Source organism: Neopelma chrysocephalum, unplaced genomic scaffold (assembly GCF_003984885.1).
Source record: "Neopelma chrysocephalum unplaced genomic scaffold, ASM398488v2 Primary Assembly neopelma1_82, whole genome shotgun sequence".
NCBI classification, from domain to species: Eukaryota; Metazoa; Chordata; class Aves; order Passeriformes; family Pipridae; genus Neopelma; species Neopelma chrysocephalum.
In genome coordinates this window covers 1942758-1965600 of record NW_020897744.1, presented here as the reverse complement: position 1 = coordinate 1965600, position 22843 = coordinate 1942758, and the positions used below count along the sequence as shown (strand labels likewise).

Here is a 22843-nt window from a genome sequence, read left to right as displayed (position 1 = left end):
CAGCCTGGCCAGACCCTGGTGCCACCCTGGCACCAGACATGAGGATGTGGGGGACTCGGGGGCTGCGAGGGACTGTCCCCTCCTGGTTTTGGTCCCTGCAGTGACCCAGAGGTGTCCTGGAGCCCGTAGTGCTCCCCAAACTGTGGCACAGGCACCCCCAGCACGTAGAGCAGCAACACAGGCAAAGTGTCCCTGAGTCCCTCAAGCCCTGCCAGCCCCGTAGGATTGTCCCTATCCCAGGCAGTGCCCGCCAGCCCCACTGCCCACTCTGCACACACACAGCACTTGAGGGCAGCCCTGCCCTGTGGCCTTGCGCCCTTCAGGACAGAGGGGGCCCAAGTGTCCCCCCGGGGCTGATATCACAGAGATGGTGAGAGGACCCCTGGGTGCCACAGGAGACCCCCCTGTGTCACAGCCCTCCCACCAGCCGTGCTGGCCCAGGGCAGCATGTCTGGCTCCAGATAAGGATGTGCTGGGGGCTGCCAAGCTGTCCCCACCCAGCCTATCTGCAGGGCCACCCTGCAGGACACATAGGACAGGGCCTGTTGTCTTGCCCTGGTGTCTGAGGGGGACATGGAGGGTCTGGAAAGCATGAGAAACCATCTTTACCCCTGGGAGATCACTGCAGCAAGGTCCCCCATGACAATCCCATGCTGGCTGTCACTGCTCCTGCTCACTGGGTGACTCCAGGCAGGACAGGTACCCCCAGAGCCACCCCACCGGCTCCCAGCACAGGGAAGGGTGTGTGGGGCTGGGAGAGGGTTCCTGTGGCAGAACAGGGGGAGATGAGCTGCTGTCACCAACCTGGCTGCTGGGACAGACAGAGCCTTCCATCCATGTCAGCCCTGCTCCAACCCCTGGGGTGCCAATCTTTTGGGGTGCCCCTGCAGTGGTCAGCACCCCCAGCATAACAGGGGCCATGCAGTGGAGCTCACCGGCCACCCTCGGTGGCTCCTGGCTGCATGTTTGTCCCTGTGGGAGCAGGACAAGGCTCTACACCCACGAAGGTCTGGGGCAGGGAGCCCACGGGGGCACAGTGACCGTGGGGAGGTCACCAGTTCCCGGGTTTGCAGGGAACTCAGTGTGAGCCAGGACCTCACCTCCACACACCATTATTCCCCCCTTCCAGCGGGAACACCTGCCCGGGAACACCAGCAGCCCCCGGGCAGCCCAATCCTGGGGGTGCTGGGGCAGGAGAGACGGGCGCGAGGCACGAGACAGAGCCCAGGCGGGAGGTGACACGGGTTTATTATCTCACAGCAGCGGGCGGCGGGCGCAGGCACATGCAGATACAGGGCCCGGCCCGGCACGCCTGCTGGCCAGCGCCAGATCTGCACCCACCGCCCGCGGGCCGGCACCAGCCGGGGGCTGATAACGCCGGTCCCCCCGCCCCGGCCGCAGGGAGGGGATGGGGGGCCCCGCAGCACCCACCCTCCTGCAGTGGGTCACTCCCGGCAAAGGGACTGGCTGTCCCTTTGGGTCGGTGGAGAGGGATCTTCCCCCACCCTACGGCAACCAGCATCGAGCTGGGGGTGCAGGAGCCAGTGGAGGGACCCCCAAAATCCCACCACAGCGCAGGTTGACCTCAGCAGCAGCGCCAGGCTGACCTCACACACGGGTCTGGCTGTAACATCCACATCGAGCACAGGCATCAAGACAGGCAGGGAACAGACATGGGCCAGCGCAGGGCCCTGGTGGCACTGCAGGGAGGACGGACACACACAGGGGACAACCCCTTTCACATTGTCACAAGGCAGCAAAGCCACTGGCCATAAGAGGCAGGGGGAGGGAGTGAGGTAGGGGTTCCTGCACTGCCTGCTGGGGCAGCTCCTGGCCAGCACCCAGCCACAGGGACACTGGTCGCCAGGCAGCTGTACAGGAGGAGCCTGTCCCCACTCAGTGTCCTGCTGGTCCCCCCCACCTCTGACCCACAGTTTGAGTGGTTGTGGGGTCAGGATATACCACAGCACCCAGGGACAGCAGCTGTAGTGGCTTCCCTGCCCTCTTAGGGGACAGGTGGCTTTGGCACAGCACTACTTTTTGGTATTCCTGGTGGTGGGATCTCACCACGGCTGAGCTGGGCTCCCTCTGCCCCTCAGAGCTTTCCCCACTCCAGATCCCACGAGGAAACTTCCTCAAGGGGAAGTAGCATGGGAGTGGGCAGCACCAGTGGGCAGTGCTGGATTGTCACTCTCCTGGGGGGTGACTGCCACCTCTGGGAAGCCCAGCCTGGGCAGGGCTGCTGGCACTGCAGGGGCACCGGGGGTGAGACACTGGGACAGGGAGAACCAGCCACAGGGACAGCTGTGGGAGACAGGGCTGGGGCAGTGCCCAGGAGGGTCACTGAGGGAGAGCAGGGGGGTCCTGACTGTTCTCTTCCTACAGCTCCACATCCCACCAAGCCTCTGCCCTGAGCTCTGGGCGCTCACCTGAGGGCAGAGAACAGCAAGGCACCAGGACTGCAACACCAGACAAGCTGCCAGTCGTATCTGGGGAAGGATTGGCCTGAGACAATACATAGTTAATTACAAAATAAATCCCCTCCCACCCTTGGAATAAAAAGAGCAGCAGACAGGACATGCATCTTTCTGGCCCTACAAAATAAGGCACCAGTTACAAATGAAAACCAGATTGTCTTTGATATAAAAGGAATTCCCACGTGTCGAAGGCAGTTGATGTCTGAGTGCATAACAGGGAGTGATCTTCACTAGCTTTGGGTTGGCCAACCTCATTCCTTGGCCACGGTGGCTTTCTGGAACAGGGGAAGCTGCAGGAGGGGAAGAGAGAAACTGTTAGGGCTGGAGGAGAGAGGCAGGGAACTGCCTGCACTCTGTGGTGGGCAGGGCTGGGGAAGGAGAGGCTCCCTGAGAGGCTGAAAGCTTCCAGGCAAGTCCCTGTGCCCTAGGAGCTGTTGGCATTGCCAGCTGCCAGTGCCCAGCTCACCTTTGTGAGATCCACACCAGTGAGGGCGCGCACGGAGGCGGGAATCTCAGCCAGCAGACGGTTCACCTCAGACATGGTGTTGTTATTGTCTCCGCTCAGAATAACAATCTCATCCACTTTGGAGAGGGGAGCAGACACTTTGGCAGCGATCTGGGGAAGCAGGGAGGGAGGGTGGAATGAGCAGAGGGTCAAGAAACTGGTCAGCAGCCCATTGGGCAAGATCCCTACACACCACACAGGGCCTTGCTGTGCCCGCAGGAGACATGGCCCAGCCTGGGAGCTCCCCAGAGCTTGCCCAGGGCAGGGGAAAGCTGCTCCCTCCTCACCTCAGGCAGTGCATCCAGCACTAGAGCCAGCCTGGCAGCTTCTCCATACTGCTGGAGCGCTTCTGCTTTCAGCTTCAGCCCCTCAGCCTCCGCCATCCCCATGGCCTCGATCACAAAAGCCTCCGCTTCTCCGATCTTGCGGATCTTTTCTGCCTCTGCCTGAGCAAGGAGGATTTGCTTCACCCTGGAAAGGGAAATCCAGTGCTATAGCAGCCCAGATCTCTGCAGAGAGCCCACAAGCTGGGGCAGCACTGTGCTCCCAGCTCAGGTCACGGGCTCACTCACTTCTCTCCCTCGGCGACCTGCTGGATGCGATAGGCCTCGGCCTCGGCCGGCTGCCTCACGGTGGCCATCAGCTCCTTCTCCATCCGGATCACCTCCTTCTCCTCCACATCAATCTGCTTCTTGCGCTGCACCACCTCGATTTCGATTTCCTCCTGACGGATCTTCTGCTGCTCCCGGGCGCTCTGCAGCTCGTAGGCCAGCTGGGCCTCTGCAGTCTGCAACGGGGGGAGAGGAGAAGAGGGGTCTGGGCCACGAGCTCCTGTGCGCAGACATAAGGACCCTTGGCAGGGCCTAAAACCAGACACAGCTCCTGCTACTGAACCTCTTCCCAGGGGTGACATCCCAATATTCGGTGCTGTCCTTCCCTGTGCACTTTTCCCACGCCACTCGAGCCCAACCAGCTCCAGGTTCAGCCTGGATGACCCTCCCCATCCTTTCCTCTCCTCCTAGTCCCACCAAATTTCTGCAAACAGGAGAGGAATCTCCTGCAAGAGCTCACACAGTGACACACAGTCCCGGGTTCTCCACTTCCAACTCTCCTAAAAGATGTAGGAGAAAGAAGCTGACAAGCCCCAGAGCCATCAACAACCATCACAAACCCTCCAGGGAACAGCGGTGGGCTGTGGGACACTCTCACCTTAATGTTGACCTCCTCAGTGTAGGCAGCTTTCTGCAATTCAAAAGCCCGTTTGGAATCTGCTATTTTGGTATCTGCCATGAACTTGACATCCATCATTTCTTTCTTGCACTCTGCCTCCTGCGGAGAGGGAAAAGAAAGCAGAGCTTCAGGGTGTGCAGTTGGAGCTAAACAGGCTGCTCCAGGGAAGACCGGCACATCTCCGGACTCACCCGAATGCCAGCATCCCGCTCGGCTTCTGCCACTCCAATGTCTGCATCCCTTTGGACAGCTGCAATCTGAGTCTTCCCCAGGGAGCTCAGGTAATCCACCTTATCATAGACATCCTGGGGAGGGGAGATAAGTCACAAGCACTTCAAACCAGCGACTCCATCTTGCTCCCTCCCCACTGAAGCTCTGGGCAGCCACTCATGCGGTCAGGCCGAGGTCAGAATGCGCCATGTCAGCTGATCCGCACAAACAGGGAGGGCAGGGAGAGGCGGGCTCTCTCGACATCTTCCCTGGACTCCCTGGAGGCTGGGTTATCAGCCAGCTCTCTCCACGAGCCTGTTTACAGAGGCAGCTAACCCTGTGCTCTTGGCCCAGCTGCCTGGATACAGGACATGCTGCGGCGGCTGTCATGGAAACTCCCGGAGGGCTGGGGCAGGCTGTCAGCTGGAGCCTTCCAGCCGGCTGCGGCGGAGGAGCCGGAGCCAGGCTCTGCCCTGCTGCTCCTACAGCTCTGCCCATAGTGCAGCACCCGATGTCTGGGTGTACCTTGATGGTGAAACTCAGGATCTCGATCCCCATGCGACCCACGTCAGGGGCTGCCACCTCCCGCACCAGCTTGGCAAACTGGTCCCTGTCCTGGTAGATCTGCTCCACTGTCAGGGTCCCTGCAGGGGGAAGGAAGGTGAAGCACTTTATTTGGAACAGGTAACACACAACGACGTGGGTCTAAGCTCAGCAACATCCTTGTTGTCCCTTATCTCTTGAGGCCTGGGCACAAGGTCGTAATCCTCTGCCCCTGCAGTGGCACCAACATCTCAGTCTCACAAGCGCAACCACCACCCACACACGCTACCTGTAACCCACGAGGGACTCAGACATCTCTTACTGCAGGCACTGAAAAGTCATTTATCACAACGCGCAGCAGGAGCTGCTGGAGGGGAGATGCCACCTCTGCAGTCAGCGGAGGCAGGTCCCGTGTGGCAGCTGCGGTGGCAGCGATACCGCTGGGGTCAGCTGAGGGTCAAAGCCACTCGAGATGCCTTCAGGGCACGAGCGCCTCCGCACCTAGGATGGAGCGCAGGTGTCCCTCCAGCGTCTGAAGGACTACGTTCTTCACATCCTGCACGTTCTTCCCCAAGAACTGCTCACAGGCCACAGCCAGGAGCTCCTTCTCAGTCATTATCTTCACCTAGAGACAGGAGACAAAACCAAAGGGACTGAAGGTGCCTGTCCAGGCACCCTACAGCAGCAGCAGCAGAAGCAGCAGTACCACCACCAGGCTGCCAGGCCCCCCTGCTACTGATGCTTCAAGGGATCACGCTGAGCTGCCACCACACTGGGTCAGGCCACCGGACCAGCCAGCGAGCCCCTGCTCACTGCTGCGGGGGACAGCCCTGCTGCAGGCACACATCAGTGGCGAGGGTTCACACCTCTCCAAACCCTGATGGCATCTCAGTGTGGAGAGGTGCTCTCTGCAGCCATCTGTCCCACAGCAGTGGGGACAGAGCCTGACCCTACCTGTCCCATCTGATGGAAACCCTACCAAGAGCCCTGAACTACCAGTTCAGTCACTGCACCAACACCAGAGCCAGGAGAGGGCTTGCTATTACCAAAGCCCGTTTCGTTACCTTTCTCTTCCTCCTCCTTCACTAGAATTAATTTTCTGAGCCAGGAAAGGCAGAGAACGAGAGAGAGTCTGATGTGCCCAAGGAGCAGCTTAAAACAGGGGCTCCATTCAATGTTCCCTAGAAGGAGAGATGAGACAATATGGCCACAGCACACGGGTTTGTCCTGCCTGTGGCAAGGAGCTCCTGGCTGTCCTTTGAGGTGTCCCCAGTGTGTCATGGCCAGGACTTGGCTGTTCTGCTCCACATGGTCAGTCCGGTGGCGATCCCTAGAGATGGGACACAGCCACCTCTTTCACCTCCCACTGTCAGAGCCAGGTGTAAAAACATTCCCATTCCAGACAAGCCAGGGGCCTGCTGGTCACGGGGCTGCTTTTTAAAGGCAGAGTAGGTTACAAACCCCTGTGGGGTGTGTTAGGCAGTGGAGATCTCTGCTCACAGAGCTCTACAGCACACAACTACGAGTAGCTACAACCCACCAAGGTGACAGCTCCTGGTGGCCATGTCCAGTGTGAGGGCTCAGGCAAAGCCTGGACATAGAGGTGTCCCTGTGCCTGGCAACATCAGAGAAGGGAGCAATACCACTACAGCCACACAGATCTCCAGGTCCCACAGCACCAGAGAAGGGAGCAGTGCCACTGCAGCTACACAGATCTCCAAGTCCCACAGCACCCTCTCATGGAAACAGCTGGGCTGGGCAGTGCTTCCTGTCCCACGAGGGGCTGGTGGCACCCCATGTCCTGCCCCAGGGGCCCTGGCTGGACCTAGCTCAGAGAATTCCAAAGCCTCAGATGCACCACAGGGGCTCACCAAGGGTCCCAGTGCACACTCTTGAGAGGTTCACAGCCTACAGACCTCATCCTGACACCTACAAGAGCCCTTCCAGCTGGCAAAAGCAACACAACTATTTCTTGAGAAAGCCTTGTTTGACAGCCCACACATCCAAAATGATCCCTCTGGAGCCAAACAGCAGCACCTGGCCCCCACATTGCCAGAGAGAAGGACAACTGGGACGGACCATCACCTTCTGGGGGACAGGAGGTGGACCTTATTAGATGTGGCGAGCTGGCCAAGACTCACCTGCCACAATCCTGTCCCTCACAACATGAAGAAACATCAACCTGGGCTGACCCTATTTCCTAATGCTGCTTCCCAGGTGAGATCTCTCGGTCAAAATGCCAGACTGAATCACAGCTAAGCACGGCAATCCTCTTCTGCATTGTCCTAAAACCTCTAGGATCCTTTTAGGGTCAAGTCCCAGTGGTTTCTCATCCCTGTACCCAGCAGTGTGCTCTTCCCACACAAGGGGGAGTTGGGAGAGCTGCTGTGGAGCTGCACCCGGGAGTGTGAGCCCTCCATGAGGTTTTTGCAAGTATCAAAACCAATTAGACTCAGCAGCAACATTTATGGTGTGCATCTGCCAGCAATTCCACCTCTCTAAACAATCCCCACCCTCGGGAGCTGTGGGGAGGACAGAGCACAGAGTGGGATGTTTGTTAGGAGGATCCCTGCGGTACTTAGGAGCAAGGAATGGTTTAGCCTCTGAATAAAGCCAGCCAGTCTACACTGTTGAGCCCTGGACAGCTCAGATCCTGGCTCTGCGCAGAATACAGACACCAACCTCCACAGCAAAGGCTGCACAAAAGAAACAGGGGTTGAGCAATTTGTGCTCAGCGTGTTTGCAGGATTTCAGGCAGGGCACTGCGACACTCGGCGCTTCTTCAAATGTCATTCCCACCAGAGGGAGAGGACTCAGCTGGCAGGGAATCAGAGCCTCCATCCAACAATCCGGTGTGGAGGATCGATACCGCTGCACCCCGCTCCAGCTCCAGCCAGCTGCACTCACAGTGAGGGGCCAGTCGAGACAATCCAATTAGCCTGAGGCTCAGGAAAATGGTACAGAAGGATGTGGAGCCCAGCATTGGCCTAAGGCAGCAGCATCCCAGCACATCCCAGCACCCAGCCAACACAGAAAGGAGGCTACTGGTGAGCACTCATTACACCCCTCTTCAAGAAAAGAACAGCATCCTTATGCACATTAAGCACTTCTATTGTTACAGCAAACACTCTAAAAGCTCTTTCTCTAGAAATAATTTTTCCTTTTTTGCTCAAGCTCTAAAAGGATAAACGTTTGCCTCAAAAGTACTTCTGCAAAATTAAGGTAACCTGTGCCATGCACATCCCCAACAGCCTCAAGCCTGCCTTCTGTGAGGCAATTCCTTGCTTCTCACCTTTAAAATTAACTGACAGTGAAAAAAATGAACAGTGGGAAGAGAGAGTAATATCAATGAGATGAACTGAGAGTTGTATTTTTGAATCAAGGCACCAGGTGATCCAGCTCTCTGCTACCACACACCACCCAGCCTAGGCAGGCAATGGAGGGATGTCCCAAAACTAGGATAAAAGGGAATGCTGCCTTCACAGAAACAGAAGGAAAAGCCTACATATTTAGGAAATGAGTGTGAAGGGAGACATGGGTGCACATATTTTGCCAACCATGCAAAGATCACTGGGATTATGTGACACCTTAGCAGCTAAATGGATATAAAGAACTGGAAAACAACTGAAAGTTGGATATACAGTACTGATAAGATGAAACCAAGGATGCTGGCTCACATCATCAATGTCAGGACTTGCCCAAGATGTTGGCTCCCATGCTGGTGCTCTTGCATATATCCCTGTTTTCCAACAGCAGGAGGATGATGGATTATCTGCTGTTGAGTCACGGTCATGCCCAGCCCTTCTGTCACGTGTGACAATCCAGAAACTGCTCCTGGCTGAATTTAAACACTCACATACATACAAACACAGCTCCCCTGCAGCATCAGCTCAGAACAAACCAATGAACCCAGGAGGAACCTGCTGCTCTGGGAGCACTGGAGGAAATCTGTCAAGCGCTCGGTCTCAAAAGGGCTGCAGCAGCACCATAGTGGTCTTCCCTGGGGGAGCCTTCTGAGCCATGAGGGATTTTGGTCACATCACTGTGTCACTCAGCAGCTACCCTCAGCTCCAGAGCTCCCCACAGGGAATGTGGCAGCCACCTCTCCTGTGATAACACACCTGGACACGCCTCGGACACATGGTGACCACAGCCCTGTGTGCACTGAGAGCCACTCTTGGTTTATACACCCAGAATGAGCTGTCAGGAGCAATTCTCAATCAAAGCATCCAGCTGCTTATTTATGGAGCCAAATTCCCTCAAAAGCTAACATTTCCCTCCCAGCAACCTCCCCAGGGCAGGACTTGGGCACAAGGACAGACTGTACCAGGGCAGCAGACCTCAGACTCCCAGAAGAGCAGGGTTCATTGTGCTGTCACAAGCAGCAAGAGCTGGTGCTTACATTTGAAGAAGGCTGGAGAGAATCAAAATTCAATTCAATCCAGAAATTTCACACACAAATCTTAGTGCCTGGAGGGACTAAGTTATTTTTTTTAAGCTTTAACTCACCGTGAAGAATTACAAGGTCCACGTGCTAACAATAATAATACAAAGCAATATAACACTCGATGCCATCTCTGGAGGGAACAGCTCAGTCCTGTGGGGTCACACATGGCTCCGAGGGCACCGTGGCACATCAGCGTTCCACAAACACATCAAGTCACCCCCACACACCTCATTTGCCACAGGGACAAATGAGATACCAGAAAAAAATGATTACAGGGAGAGAAGAAGAGGTCACAACCCCCATCACCACACGGGACATGCTGGAGTGTGTTTGAATCAACAAGGACAGCGTGGTTTTGCACAAGGATTTGTTTCAGAGCAGTTGGCTTCTCTGCCTGGACAACAGCAACCTCTTAAGGGGCAAAACCAGAGGTAAGTTAGAGACATGCATTCCTGAAATGATGTTTTGGAGTTACTGTACCTGTGCCACACCTGTGACAGTTATAGCTACCCCCTCCGCCGTCTCTACGTCCTCACACCTGGGCTGTAACGTCATTATCTCTAGGGAAATCCTGCCAAAAAACGTAAAATATTTGCACGTTTCCAGGTTACACACACTCACCTCTTCCCTTTGCATCTCCTGCCCCAGGCTACCTGCCACACTCCTCACAGGTAATGCAAGACAGGCACAGAATGCAGCCGAGGGAGCGTATTTGTGACTGGAGACAGACACGGCACTTTGGCCAAGAAGCAGATTTTCACATAATGCTTAAAGGTAATTTATCAGCAAACGATCCTGTGACCCTTTGCCTCCTGCTGGGCTAGGTGAAGGGCCAGAAGCTGGCAGCTTTGGGATTCCAAAGGGCCCTCAGTCAGAGGCTCACTGTGCCGCACTGCCCAATGCCGCAGCAGTGCAGGATGGTGTCACTGGTTTAAAAGCACAGCACAGAACTGGGATGCTCCCACTCGCTGCACAGGAGCCCTGTGTTTGGCAGAACCTGGCACTGATGCTGCAAGAAGTAGCCCTGGATTAGCACTACCGCAGACCTACCCCCTGATCTGGTTCATCTCTCCCTCTATTTTTGCAGTGTTCCGTGACCCAAAGGCAAATGGAAATGAGTCTCCAGCTCTTTAAGGCCAGGCCTGTAGAGCATCAGGCACCCAGGAACAGATCCTGAAGCTCCAGAGCTTTCTCAGTCACCCAAGGTGGGCACAAGGCACTTTGGTCAGACCCAGCAGTCTGCAGGTCACAATCTGTAAAAACAAGAGACATGCCTGGATATGGCAGGCTCTGTTTCAGGAAGCTCCCGTGTCAGCCATAACAAGCCGGAAAGGCGTTGGGAGTCAGGACAGGGAGCCACAGGGCAGAGAGCTTGTGTCAGTGAACATTAGGTCAAACATCTGAACCATGAAGGGGCTGCCCTGGGCTGCTGCGTGCAAGCTGAGTCGCTCCAGGATTGGCTGGAAGTGCCGAAACCTATCCCTGCAAGTTCATGCCTGCCTTGGCCACTGTCCTAATTAAACTGGCACGCAAACCGGGAGCTGATAAAACAGATCCCACTGTCCAGGACGTGCACAGGCATTTTTTGCCATGTGCATTCAGAGCTTTAATCAGATACTGCAGGATTTCAGCCTTCTGAAAACCTAATCTACACTTTGAATTCGATTTCCAAGCTGTGCTGCTGCTTAGCTGGCAGTTCACAGGGATGTCGGGTCATTGCTGCTCACAGTGCCAATGCCAGTCCTGTGTGCTGACGCTCATCCGAGGTCTCTGTGCTGTACTTTCAAACGTGACGACGTCCAAAATGGGCACTGTGTCCATGTGGAGGAAGAAGGGCTGAGTGGAAATCCATAGCTAAAACTGCAGAGCCAGGTACAGCTGCAATTTTCCTACATGTGTACAGGTTTCCTTTTGAAATGGCACAAAACCTGCCTTCCCACCTGCCCCAAATCCTGTACAGAATCCAACCTGGCCTGCCTGTGCCTCCACACAAAAGCAGATGCCCTTCTGCTCTCCACCAAGCACAGAATGGAAACAGTGCTGGCAGGGAAAGGGTTACAGCAGGAGCAAATTTGGTACAGCAACTACTGAATTTGGAATTTGCCAAGGATGCACCTGTCTGCATTACCTATAAACTGTGGAGTGCCTCAGGGCAAGTGCTGGAGAAGGGGAAGGAGAGGAAGGTATTGAGATTTCTGTCCCATTAGAAAACCATTAGGTTTTATGTTATCCTGCTGCTGCTGCTGCTGCTGCTGCTCAAAACAGAGGGACAAACAGTTAGACAGGATGTTAGGAAGCTGGTGGATTATTACCTGTGCAACCCCTGTTACGTACAGTGGGACCCCCTCCGACGTCTCAACATTCTCGCAGCGACAGAGGATGGTCATAACCTCCAAAGACACTCTGAGCAGCGAGGAATAAGGGTAGGACAGCAAATACACAAAGCAGTTACCAGAGAGTAAGACACTCGTTGCAAAGGACAGACGAGACTTTCAGGTTTCAGCTTTTCCCTGCTCAGTTTGCCTTTCTCCCACTGCCCACTCCCAGGGCTCCGTAATGATGGGGCAGATCAGCTTCCCTAGTTCTGGTGGGGAGTTTTCACCATCCACTTGCTTCTTTTAATGAGGATAGGCAGGCTGGGGTCTCATCTCCACCCTGCACATGAAACTGAACCATCTATCCCACCTGGACAGCCAGCCTGGAGTCAGCTGGAATTCTCTGTTGAAGTAATCTTTGCACACAGAAAATTCCTTTTCGTAATAATTTAGATGCTTCTATGTCAATATTTAAGAGAGGCCAGAAAAAATGAAAGTGGCAGAGACCTGGCTACCCACCCCTGGCTAAGGCATTGAGGAGAGAATCTGCTTCCAAGTGCTGTCCTGGGAAGCTGAATTAACACCATTTGGCTCCCCCAGAGGCATATTAGACCATGCTGTCTCCCTCCCTGCTTTTATTTCTGATCCCTAAACAAGGACAGCATTTTGTTTTCCTTGTTTTTTCCCCAGTGCTCAAGGTTGCAGCAGAATAAGTGCCCAGCACCCTGCCAGCTCTAACTGTTCCTTTTGTTCCCAGGTTAGTGCTACCTGGCGGGACGCCGCTGACAGCAACACAATTGCTGCTGTCTCTCTTGCTGACAGCACTGGCAGTTCCAGAAAAAATGTCCTAATTTCAGAGGAGGAAACCTGCCTCACTCTTCATGTTAATGCAGTGGGCTCCATCTGGGGCACAGCTTATGGCATTTGGGAAAGGCTCTGTTTTCGAGGGGAGAATTAAGCCCCATATCCCGTGGTGTGAACCGGGGGTATAGATTTTAAAGTAAAAGGTTTGTCTGGGTGCTGGAATACCTGTCAAGAGACCCATTTGCTAAATAATGCCCAGATCTCTCCCACATAACAGCTCATTCCTGGCAAGCAGTTTTGGCCCTGGATTCAGCCTATCCTTAACTTAATAAATCAGCCTCCCAAATATATCCGTTACCTCCTGCACTCAGCAGGTCAAGGTCCCACATCATTCTCTGCACTTCTCACATAAGAAGAATAGGAGCAGGAACCATTTGTTCAATTAACAGCTCTCCCAACAAGATGCCTCACAAAAACTCAGGAATGAAGCTTGTCTGGATTAAACACAGCAGCAGCCAAGACCCCTTGGAGCAAGAGAAGGTGCATGACCCCCAGGTGAGCAGTGTATCATCTGCAGAGTGAGGGCAGCAACATGCTCAATTGTCTGCTGGTGGCAACACATGAACAGGGAAAAGAGGTTGGAAGACCAGGCAGTAAGGGTTAACTACAACCTCTGCCCATCACTCAGTGCAAAACCCAAAAGTCACATCTTTATCCTTTGCCCTGTTATTTTTTTTACACAGATGGAGGAAGCCTGTTTTGGTGAGTGTGAGGGATGTGTTGGGAGAGAGTTAGCATTCCTACAGATCCTAGAGACAAAGAGCTGTATTAGCAGGACAGGAGCATTACCACAGCATGTTAGCTCAGAGACTAGACTGCAAGCAGCAGCAAGCACAATCCATGGCTGAGAAAAGGGAGAGAAAGGCAGTCCCATGGTTTTAAATCGGAACAATCTGCTCCCAAGGTGAGAGCAGTCAGCAGATCTTTAGAAAGAGAGACTTGAGGAGCAGGAGGGGGCACTGCAGGCCACAAACAGGTTTGTTACTGGGTGAGGGGTTGGGCCATACTGGGCAGAACTTGGCTCCTCTTGTGAACTCGTGGATGAGCCAGCCCAGTGCCCTTGCCAGCACCTCTGCCAGAGCCTCAGAGCTGGGAAGGTCAGCAGAGCTCTTTCCCTCTTCAGCACTCACTGCACCAGCACAGGAAGAAACACACTGACCAGTCAGGCTGTGGCTCTCTCAGCTTGATGGGTTTTATGTAGAAAAAAAACCAAACAAAAAACCACAACTAAAAAGGAAAAAAACCCAAGCAAACATGATGGCCCTGGGTTTGAGGAGAGGTGTGGACAGAGAGGCCATTTGAAAAGTACTTCAGCTGAAAGCATGGGATTTCTTTTTCTGTGTCTTTTGCACTGTGTACACACAGCTGTCCCCATGCAAACAGTCAGCAGAGAACTCTGATGCTCATCCATGGTTTCATACCCAGTCCCATGTTCCTAAAGATACTGCTGACAGCCCCACTGGGATTGCTTTGCCTAATTCCTACTCCAAAAAAACCCACAAATAACAGGGGTCTCCTTACCTCTGAGTGTCAGTAATGCACCACCAAGCCCAAGCCCAGCCTCCATACACATACTGCTTCTGATCAGAGCCACAGCAGCCACCTGCAGCACAGCAGAGAGCACAGAGACACTGGGATTACACACATGCACATTGCTCTTGTGCAGAGAAAAACTGCATCCAGAATGAGTTATGAGCAGAACAACTTCACAACAAGTCTGCCCACTTAGGAACCCAATGCTCTTCCTCACCTCCACGGGCTTCACATGGCAGTTTTCCCAAGGCAACCTTTTTTGGAATTGTCTTATAAAACTGGAAAACAGTATTTGTAATAATTCAGTATGAAGAACAGTAACACACAGAAACTGACTGTATTTCAAACCAGGATTTTATTTTAGTTTTGTTAAGCAGTTTAGCAATCAGAATCAATGTTGGAAATGTTCCAACATCTTCAACTGTGATGTCAATTGTTATGGAAAGCCACATAAGAAATCCATTTCCTTTCCCTCACCACACACTGCAAACCACCTTTAAATTCCCAGAGAAGCTCCCAGCACTGGAGTAGGGAAGAACCCTTGACCTCCCCCAAAATACCTCCTAGTTCTGGCTTGTGCAAGCAGCGCAGTGCCTGATGCTTTGATGGTCCATCTCAGAGCTGGCTGTGCCCAGGGTTCAGGCAGCCTCCAGAACTCCTCTGACACAGTTAAGATTGATCCCAGTGAAGCTGGAAGATGCTGTCTGGGTTTCCATAACCTTTGATTTAAGGAACAAGACACCTGCTGCCTTTCAAGAGAGCACCCTGCCAGTGACCAGCCTGGGAAGAGAGGAGCTCTGCAGCTCCCCGGTTAGGACCAGGCTGGGAGGATCAAGCCAGAATTCCCTCCCTCCTCGGCTATCCATAATCACACTTACTACAGCAGTGCCCCAGGGCCTCAGGAAGGCGAGCACTGTACCAACAGAGCAACAGACAGATCCAGCCCTGTGGGATGGATCTAGGCAGGCAAGACAGAGCCGGCACAGGGAACACGGAAAACAGGAACACGGAAAACAGCGTGGCTGTGGCAGCTTCGGGTCGTGGGAGGGGAAAGGGAGAAGCAGGAAGCCAGCAGACCTTTCAAGAGAAGTGACCATTACTAAGTTTGCTGCAATAGGTCACAATGAAGGAGGAAAGGCAGCACACATCCAGGCCAGTGTGCCAGCAAGAGGGGACTGCCCTCCACATCCTCCTCTTCCTACTGATCCTCCAGTGTCTGTCCATCTTCTGCTGTCAGCCAGCTACTGCCTGTTTCCAGATGCTGCCTGTTTCCAGATACTGGTCAGATACTGTCTGCTTCACTGGCTTCCATGTGATGGTTGACAAACCAGCAGATCAGCCCCATCTACAAATCTTCACCCTTCTTTTTCAGTAGGAATTAAACACAAATGGGAAAACGATTTACAGACTTTTTCAGATCTCCTGTTCTCCACAGCCTAGAGGAATATTCTCTCCTGTCACCTCTGAGCCAGCCTTTGGATGGTTTCTTCCTGTAGCTGGAAGGCTATTTCGGCCAGGCAAGTGTTACAGTAGCTGATGATACAATATCCTGCAGCAACCACAAGGCCTTTAACATTTCTTGGAGGACGTCAGCCCAGTTAGCTCAGCCTTTCAGCCAGGCCCTTGTTTTCCAAGAACAGGAAGGGAGGTGTTCCTGGCAGTCAGGAAAAGCAGCTCCACACAGAAGGGTATTTTATTTCACAGGGTCTATGTGGTCTTTAATAGTTTCTTAATAATCTGAGAAAGCTCTGCACCCTAAACCCACCATTGCTACAGGAACATCTCTTCACACAGATGTTCTTTTTCTTCCGCAGGAAATGCAAGGAATACCTTATTTAGCATCACACCCAAAGCAAGCTCCACATTTGCTTCCTGGCGCTATACAACGCGGTCTACTGAGCTAGATTATATGTCAAAAAGTGTGCAAAGCATAAGAAAAACAGGGAAATCTAACACATTAATGAGGAGCAGGATGCCAGCTGGTTGCTTTCATGCACGCTGGACATCTGAGCGCAGCAGAGCTCTGTTCTGGTAAGGCAAGGAGCTGAGGGCTCGTTTTCCATGGCAGCACTGCCACCTCTTTCTCAATTCTCAGAGAGCAAGCAAAAAAGGAACCGACAAAGCGAAATCTTTGCAAGGCTAAAGAATAAACCCTCTTGCACAATAAGATTTGGCAGAGAAATTGCCTTTTCCAGCTATAATATGCCCACTGTTCCAGCAGCCTGGGTCTCACAGTCGCTTGGCCACTTCCACAAACATCCACCGTGCTCTTCCGGGGCAGTGTTGTAGGGCCACAAACAGAGGATTCATAGCCAGGGAGCTGCCAGCCAGCTTGGCCTCTTCCCAAAGGGGTTCCATGTTCAAGCAAGAATTCCCAGAGCCAGGAGAAAGTATGTTGTCTGTTTGTTTGGGCTTTTTTTTTTCTCTTATGAAATAAGATTAATCGCTTGGGAGTTGGTGGATAAAAGGAGCTCTCAGCAGATGCAGGAAGCTGCTGCCCCGATGGATGTCGGGCAAGGAAGAACGTGAGTCCCAACAGTCACAGGGACACAGGGCTCAAAACATCCAAGTTGGGACAATCTGAACAAGCTCTGTGTTGTTTGCTCTCCGCAGGTAACTTGGGCACTGAGTTATCTCTCTGGCAGGAAGTGGTGAGCATTCCGAAACTGGGTCGTGGTAAACAGGCTGCTGAGCGCAGACAGACAAGGAAAAAACTGATAATTGAAAACAGTTACTGACAAAAGAGATAATGCAGAGAGAGAGGAAAGCAAAGGCATACATAAAGAAAATCATGTCCTAAAGCAGGGCCCAGACTAAAGTCACTGTCTGGCTCTTAGGCCACGCTGTGCATATAAATTAGGCTTTGTTCACATGCAGAAATGGCACAAGGTTAACAAAAATTAATTTAGAAAGATGCAGGGTTCTGAGTTGAATCCATAAAAGCCTTTGATGGTCACTGCAGCAGATGAAAGTAGATTATGCTGGTTATCTTGTTTTGGATGTAATCTATATCAAAATGACTAAATGAGAATCAATGCTACAGAGTGAGTTTAAAAACACATTTAGCAACTTATCTCGTAAACAGAAACTCAAAGAACACAAACCACAACGAAGCTACAAAATAATACCGCGGAGATACTACCCAGAATTCCTCTTGGAAACTAAAAGGAAAGGCCTGAGGCTATTGTCCACCTCCCTCTCCTGCCATGCTTTCCAAAGAGTAATTTGCAAGCCCTGGAGATTTAACAAGCACCTGACAAGGAAACCTTGAGCTCCACCACCTGCGAAAAGGTGAAAAATTACCTCCTGAGAATGAAACATCACAGAGGAGCTGGATAGGGGCCCTTTGGAGCACTGGTAACCTCATGACTTGAGACCAGCTGTGATGCTGCACTCTGTCAGCAACCACCGAGCATCACAAGGAGTGAGAAACCGGCTGTGGGGAAAGATTTTTTTGGCTTGCTAAAATGACAAACTGAAACCTGCAGGAGTGCTCAGTTAAACCTGGCAGAAAACCATCTGTAGTGCCACTACAAGTTTCCTGCACACAGCTTGCCTGGTGCAAGAGGTAGAAGATCACCTCGACCTCAACCTTGGGGGACAGTTTGAACTGAAGGCATGAACACAGACAGGGCAAAACCTCACATGAGACCCAGCTGAAGCTGCCTGCTCCTTCCCACAAACTCCTATTATTTTTGAGGCTGAAGAACTGGAACTGCACCAGTGTTAGGGCTCGGGTGGCTCTTGCTGCTCACCTCATCTTTCCACAGGACACAGCCTGGACCTTCTCGTTCCATTTTCATGCACTCAACTGTTCTCACCTCAGTGTAATCTCTGCATTTCTCCTTACTGAACTGCAGCAGATTTCGTTCAGCCCATTGGGTCAATCTGCTGAGTTTGTTTTGACTCTAATCCAGCTCTTCAAAGCTCTCAAACCCATTCCCAGCTCAGTACTCTCTGCAAATTCAATAAGCACATTCTCGATTCCATTATCCAAGCCAAAACAAGGGACTTACTTGATAAATTCTTTCAGCTGAACAGTGAGCTACTGTCAAGTTCCCTGGCAATGGTTTTCCAGGCAGTTTCATATTCATTTTATAGTATCTGAGAAACCAGTTCCTCTTTGCACTGTGGACTGTAGGTCTCTTGCAGGAAGGGATTGCAAAGCCTCAAAAAGTCTTTATTTCAGGCTTTCAACTTAGAGCAGTACCATGAAAATACCAGTCTCAAAATCACAATCAGTTCTTGCAGGGATAAGAGGGATGCAGCACCAGGATGGGAGAGTTTAGGGTGGCTCTGGAAAGGCTGACTACCCCCGACTACTGGGGTGCAGCAGGAAATGTCTACACAAAACTAGAATTAACTGCTAGTTCTTTTTTTAGTTTGACAGACACCAAGGAGCCCCAAAGGGTGTGCACTAAAGTAAAGTTTGAGAAACTGGGCTGGAGTGTATTTCTCAGGCTGACTTCTGCTCACCCAAGGGGGACTCAGATTAGCTGGACATGGCAATTATGTATAGTTGTGTTCTTCTAGGTGTTATGAGCAACAGATTTGTTGCAGCGTTCTCCTAGGAAATACAGATGGGTTAGCTGGGTTGCATTCCCCTGATCTTTCTCCTTCTTTCACACCCTGAATTTTTGCTGAAGCAGTAGCTTTTTCTCACGCAGGAACACAGAGGGCTGGGCCAACCTTTCCCTGTCACGTATCTCCAGGTGTTTTCCTCAGAGCTCCTCTGCTGCTGGACCGCTCCCGCACAGTGCCATCCTGCAGCCCACCACAGCCAGAAGGAAAGTGCCCCAACTGCAGAGGTTTGGGCAACACTGTTTGGTAACTGTAAGATGAACGTGGCCATTAGAAATTATATTTCCTTATTACGAAACTCTGTGGAAATATTACAGCGTTACATTTCAAAATCAGCAGATCGATCCATGAAAGCTGCATTCAACCAGACTGTAACCCAAAACCAGCATTTCACAGCCTATTTGGCTGGTGGGAATATTTAGGTATTAGGATGAAGAGGTACTTTGTGTATCTCCCTGAAAACTCGACTGGCTCCAGCTGTGCTTGCAGCGGGCTCAGTGATGCGCCAGGCGCCTGCCAATGCCTCCTCAGAGCTTGCACCAAACCTCACCCAGCAAAGACAGACCCAAAATTTGGGAAGATCATCATTGCCTCCACAGGGCTCTGTGGGGCATCCTTACAAAGCCTGGGCTCCACAGTTCACCGGTGGATCACTTAGCTGAGTGCAGCTTCTTAAAAGGAGAGGGATGTTGCTCAACAGGGGAAGGACATGAGTGCCAGTGGAGAGAGCTGAGCCCTGCCTGGGAAGCAGCTTCCCAAATAAGGCTATGAAGTTCCACTTTCCCAAGGCACAGCTGGCTGCTCCTTGAACACTGGGGGAACTCAAATATCTCACAAGAAAGTGAAAAGAAAGAACACCCCTGCCCAGAAAACACCCACATGCCAGGGGAGGCCCAGGACTAAAGGCCAAGGGGCACAGGCTAAATTTATAATAAAGAAAACTTTCAACTGGCTTCATGATTTGGAGATGCCCTCCCACAAAGTGCAGACTTTCAAATAACAACTGTATGACAATTCAAGACTGCAAGGTAAAAGCCTGTTTTTAGTAATATTTGATTTAAATTAATTAAAATGTATTTAATATTATTTTGGTTTATTGGTAATTATTATTGGTTTCCTCTTCCCTCCTCCTCTCTCCTCAAATCCAACTTAGTATCATACAAATTAATGCTGGCCCTTGAGGTCTTCTCTGTTTTCCTTGGAGGAACATGACTCAAGTTCCTGGAACTACAACTGCTTGTAGCAACACCCTCCCATTAATGCCCTGGCAGTTGCTCTGCACATGAGCACAGAGGAGCTGCAGAGCTCCCACAACCTGTCGAGTGCTCCTGAAGCTCCCAGCTGGTGCCCTCAGGAGACAGCAAGTGTCTGCAGACTGAGTTGTGCAGGAGGAAAACCACGTCTGGTGGCAGCTCCAAACCCCATTCCGACTGGCAGAGCCTGAGGTGATCTCTGCACCCTTCCCAGAACATGGCTGTACATCCAGGAGTGTCCTTGGCTCACTGCTCCAGGCTTTGGGAACGCACAATACTTGGAACTGCCAGCGGATGCCACAAATTCCTGCTGGCTCATCCTGCAAGCTGTGACTTGTAAACTCCACAAATGAACAGAAGCAAACCCAAGCTTTAAGACTTGAGGGCACACCTGGAGCACAGCTTCCCAATCTTCCCGCAAATGTGGCATTTCACCAAGCAGTGCCAATTTTGACGGGTGTCTCTTTGGAGGGAAGCACAACATCAGCTCTAGATTCCACTGGGAACTGCAGAGAACAGGAACAGACGAGACCAGGAAACCGAAAGGAATACTGCTGTTCTGGGAATCTGGCAGGTGTGGTTTGTAATATGTCCACAGCAGGCATATTTGTTTCCAGGACTGCAGCCTGCTCCTGGCATCTCCTCAGAAATTCCCGTAAGAGGTCTGTCATCTGAGAGAGATGAACTGATAACAGACTAGCCACAGCCCACTGGAGACTCTGGCTCCAAAAACACAACAATGTAGTTCCACAGGCGCAGCGGAGCCATGACTGAGGCACATCCTTGATGTTCACATGGGTGAGTTTAGGTCTGAGCATCACAGCAACCTCCCCAAAGCTGGGCCAGCACTGACAAAGGGGATGTGACATGATGGAGGACACCTGAAGTGACCAACATCTGTATCTAAGCTGGTTGCTACCTTGCAGTTGGCCCCAGTCTGTCACAGAGTGAAGCTCCCAGCCCTTACATCACCTAAGAATAACTAATTAACCTAACAATAATTAATTAAGCCCTGTCCACCTGCAGCCTGGTCCATGCCAAAGTGCAGTCGGGAGCTTTGGCAGTGTTGGAGCAGCTACAGGTTGAGTCAGACGCCGGAGATTTCACTTGGGGTTTATTTAACCCCAACCTCAGCCACCAGCTCAGCTGCTGGTAACATTCCACACATCTGATGGGCATCACCTGCATCCAGTGTCAGCACCACCAAGAGTCCAGGTGACGTGCTGGTAAGGAAGCAGCAACAGGACGTGATGGATGAGATGGGCACCCCAGGGACAAGCCTGCAGTGTGCTGCCCCAGGGGGTGCTCACAACCAGCTCCCCTTCCCCAGCAAAGCCAACTTACTGTTGGCAGGGGACCCAGAGCTTTGCCGGTGCCATTGCCTGACATCATCCCAAATCAGCAGCATCGGGGGTGTTGCTGGCACCAGACCTCGCCCACTGCTCTGTGCAGTAGGGACCCCACCCTGGAGCCCCGGGGTCCATGCAGGGACCCCACCCTGGAGCCCAGGGGTCCACACAGCAGGAGCTGCCCCCCGGCCCCGCTTCACAGGGACACCCCCAGCACCTCAGTGCCCACCCACAGCAGGACACTCCTGGAACAACACTGCAAGGTTCCCTCATGACACAGACCCCCACTCAATGTCCCCTCAAGGAAGGATTTCCCCCCACAACATCCCAGTGCTCCCTCTGGGGACCCCCCCACCCAAATCACAGGGCATTCTGCAGCAGGTGCTGCCAAACACCCCCCAGGATCCCACACACTCCCCCAGGCAGACCCCACCAGCTTCCTGGGTCCCCCCAACAGCAGGGATCCTCCCTAGTGCCTCCGAGCCCCTCCCTGACAGGGACAGACCCCCATTGCACCACCCAGACTCCCTCAGTGCCCTAAAACCCCCTCAGGTCAGCTCCCCCCTCAGCACCAGATCCCATGACAGGGACCCCTCGAGCCCCTGAGACTCCCCTCACAGTCAGGACCTCCCAGTTCCCACCAGGGACCCTCCTAGCAGACCCCATTACAGAGATGCTCCCCAATTCTATTACAGATATCCCCACAATTCCCTAAGGATCCCCTCACGACAAGGATCCCTCGAACTCCTGACAGTCTCGTCACAGCCAAGACCCCCCAGTTCCCATCAGGAGCCCCTTCTATCACATTCTATTACAGAGATGCCCCCCAGTTCCACCACCACATCTCTCCCCTCCCTGTTTATTCCCAACTCCCTCAGGGTCCCCGGCTCCCTCCTCAAACCACTAAGAGCCCTTCACAGCCAAGACCCCCAATCCCCCGCTCCCAGCAGACCCCCGGCAACTCCCTCATGGTCCCCTCATGACAGCGACCCCTCGAACCCCTGACAGCCCCCTCACAGCCAGGACACCCAACTCCCTCAGTGCTTCCCCCCACCCCGACAGAGACCCCTCAGCCCCTCTCCTGCCGCTCATCCCGGGCCGTACCTGACACCACCAGCGCCTCGTTGGGCCCCACCGTGTAGCAATTCCCCATGACGCCCCCGCCGCCGCCACCGCCCGCCCCCACAACCCCCCGCGCCTCGCTCGGCGGGGGCGCGGCCCGCGGGTGCCGCCATCTTGGGGAGGTCGGTGCCGCACCCCGGGGGCGGGACCGGGACCTGCCGCCATGTTGGGAAGGTCGGCGCCTCATGCCGGGGGAGGCCTGTGGGCGCCGCCATGTTGGGGTGTGCAAGGGTGGGTGACACTGCATGGGTGTGCAGGGGGTGTGTGCGAGTGAGAGACTGCAATAGGTTGCGATAGGGTTGGGGTTAGGGTTAGAAGGGAGTTTGACTTCATGGCTGTTCAAGGGGGTGTGAGAGAGTCGCTGTGTGGGTGTGCAAACGGGTTGTGAGACCCTGCATGGGTGTGCAAGGGAGA

General features: G+C 53.1%; 1 protein-coding gene across 6 annotated transcripts; it reads right to left on the bottom strand.

Annotated features, from left to right (window-relative positions):
- Window positions 1-1230: 1230 nt before the first annotated feature.
- On the bottom strand, window positions 1231-22516 carry FLOT2 (flotillin 2). 6 transcript variants are annotated; one of them, XM_027690907.1, is made up of 11 exons: window positions 22412-22516; window positions 14113-14194; window positions 11725-11815; window positions 5467-5590; window positions 4948-5066; window positions 4404-4517; window positions 4192-4311; window positions 3555-3769; window positions 3270-3453; window positions 2944-3093; window positions 1231-2767 (listed from the first exon to the last, which is right to left on the bottom strand). In XM_027690907.1, exons 1-11 carry the CDS (start codon window positions 22458-22460, stop codon window positions 2729-2731), a joined length of 1287 nt encoding a protein of 428 aa, XP_027546708.1. In that variant the 5' UTR covers window positions 22461-22516; the 3' UTR covers window positions 1231-2728. The 6 variants fall into 6 exon arrangements, with proteins under 6 accessions (XP_027546708.1, XP_027546709.1, XP_027546707.1 ...); XM_027690908.1 differs by lacking the exon at window positions 11725-11815 and adding an exon at window positions 10034-10124; XM_027690906.1 differs by lacking the exon at window positions 11725-11815 and adding an exon at window positions 9893-9983.
- Between the last annotated feature and the right edge of the window lie 327 nt (window positions 22517-22843).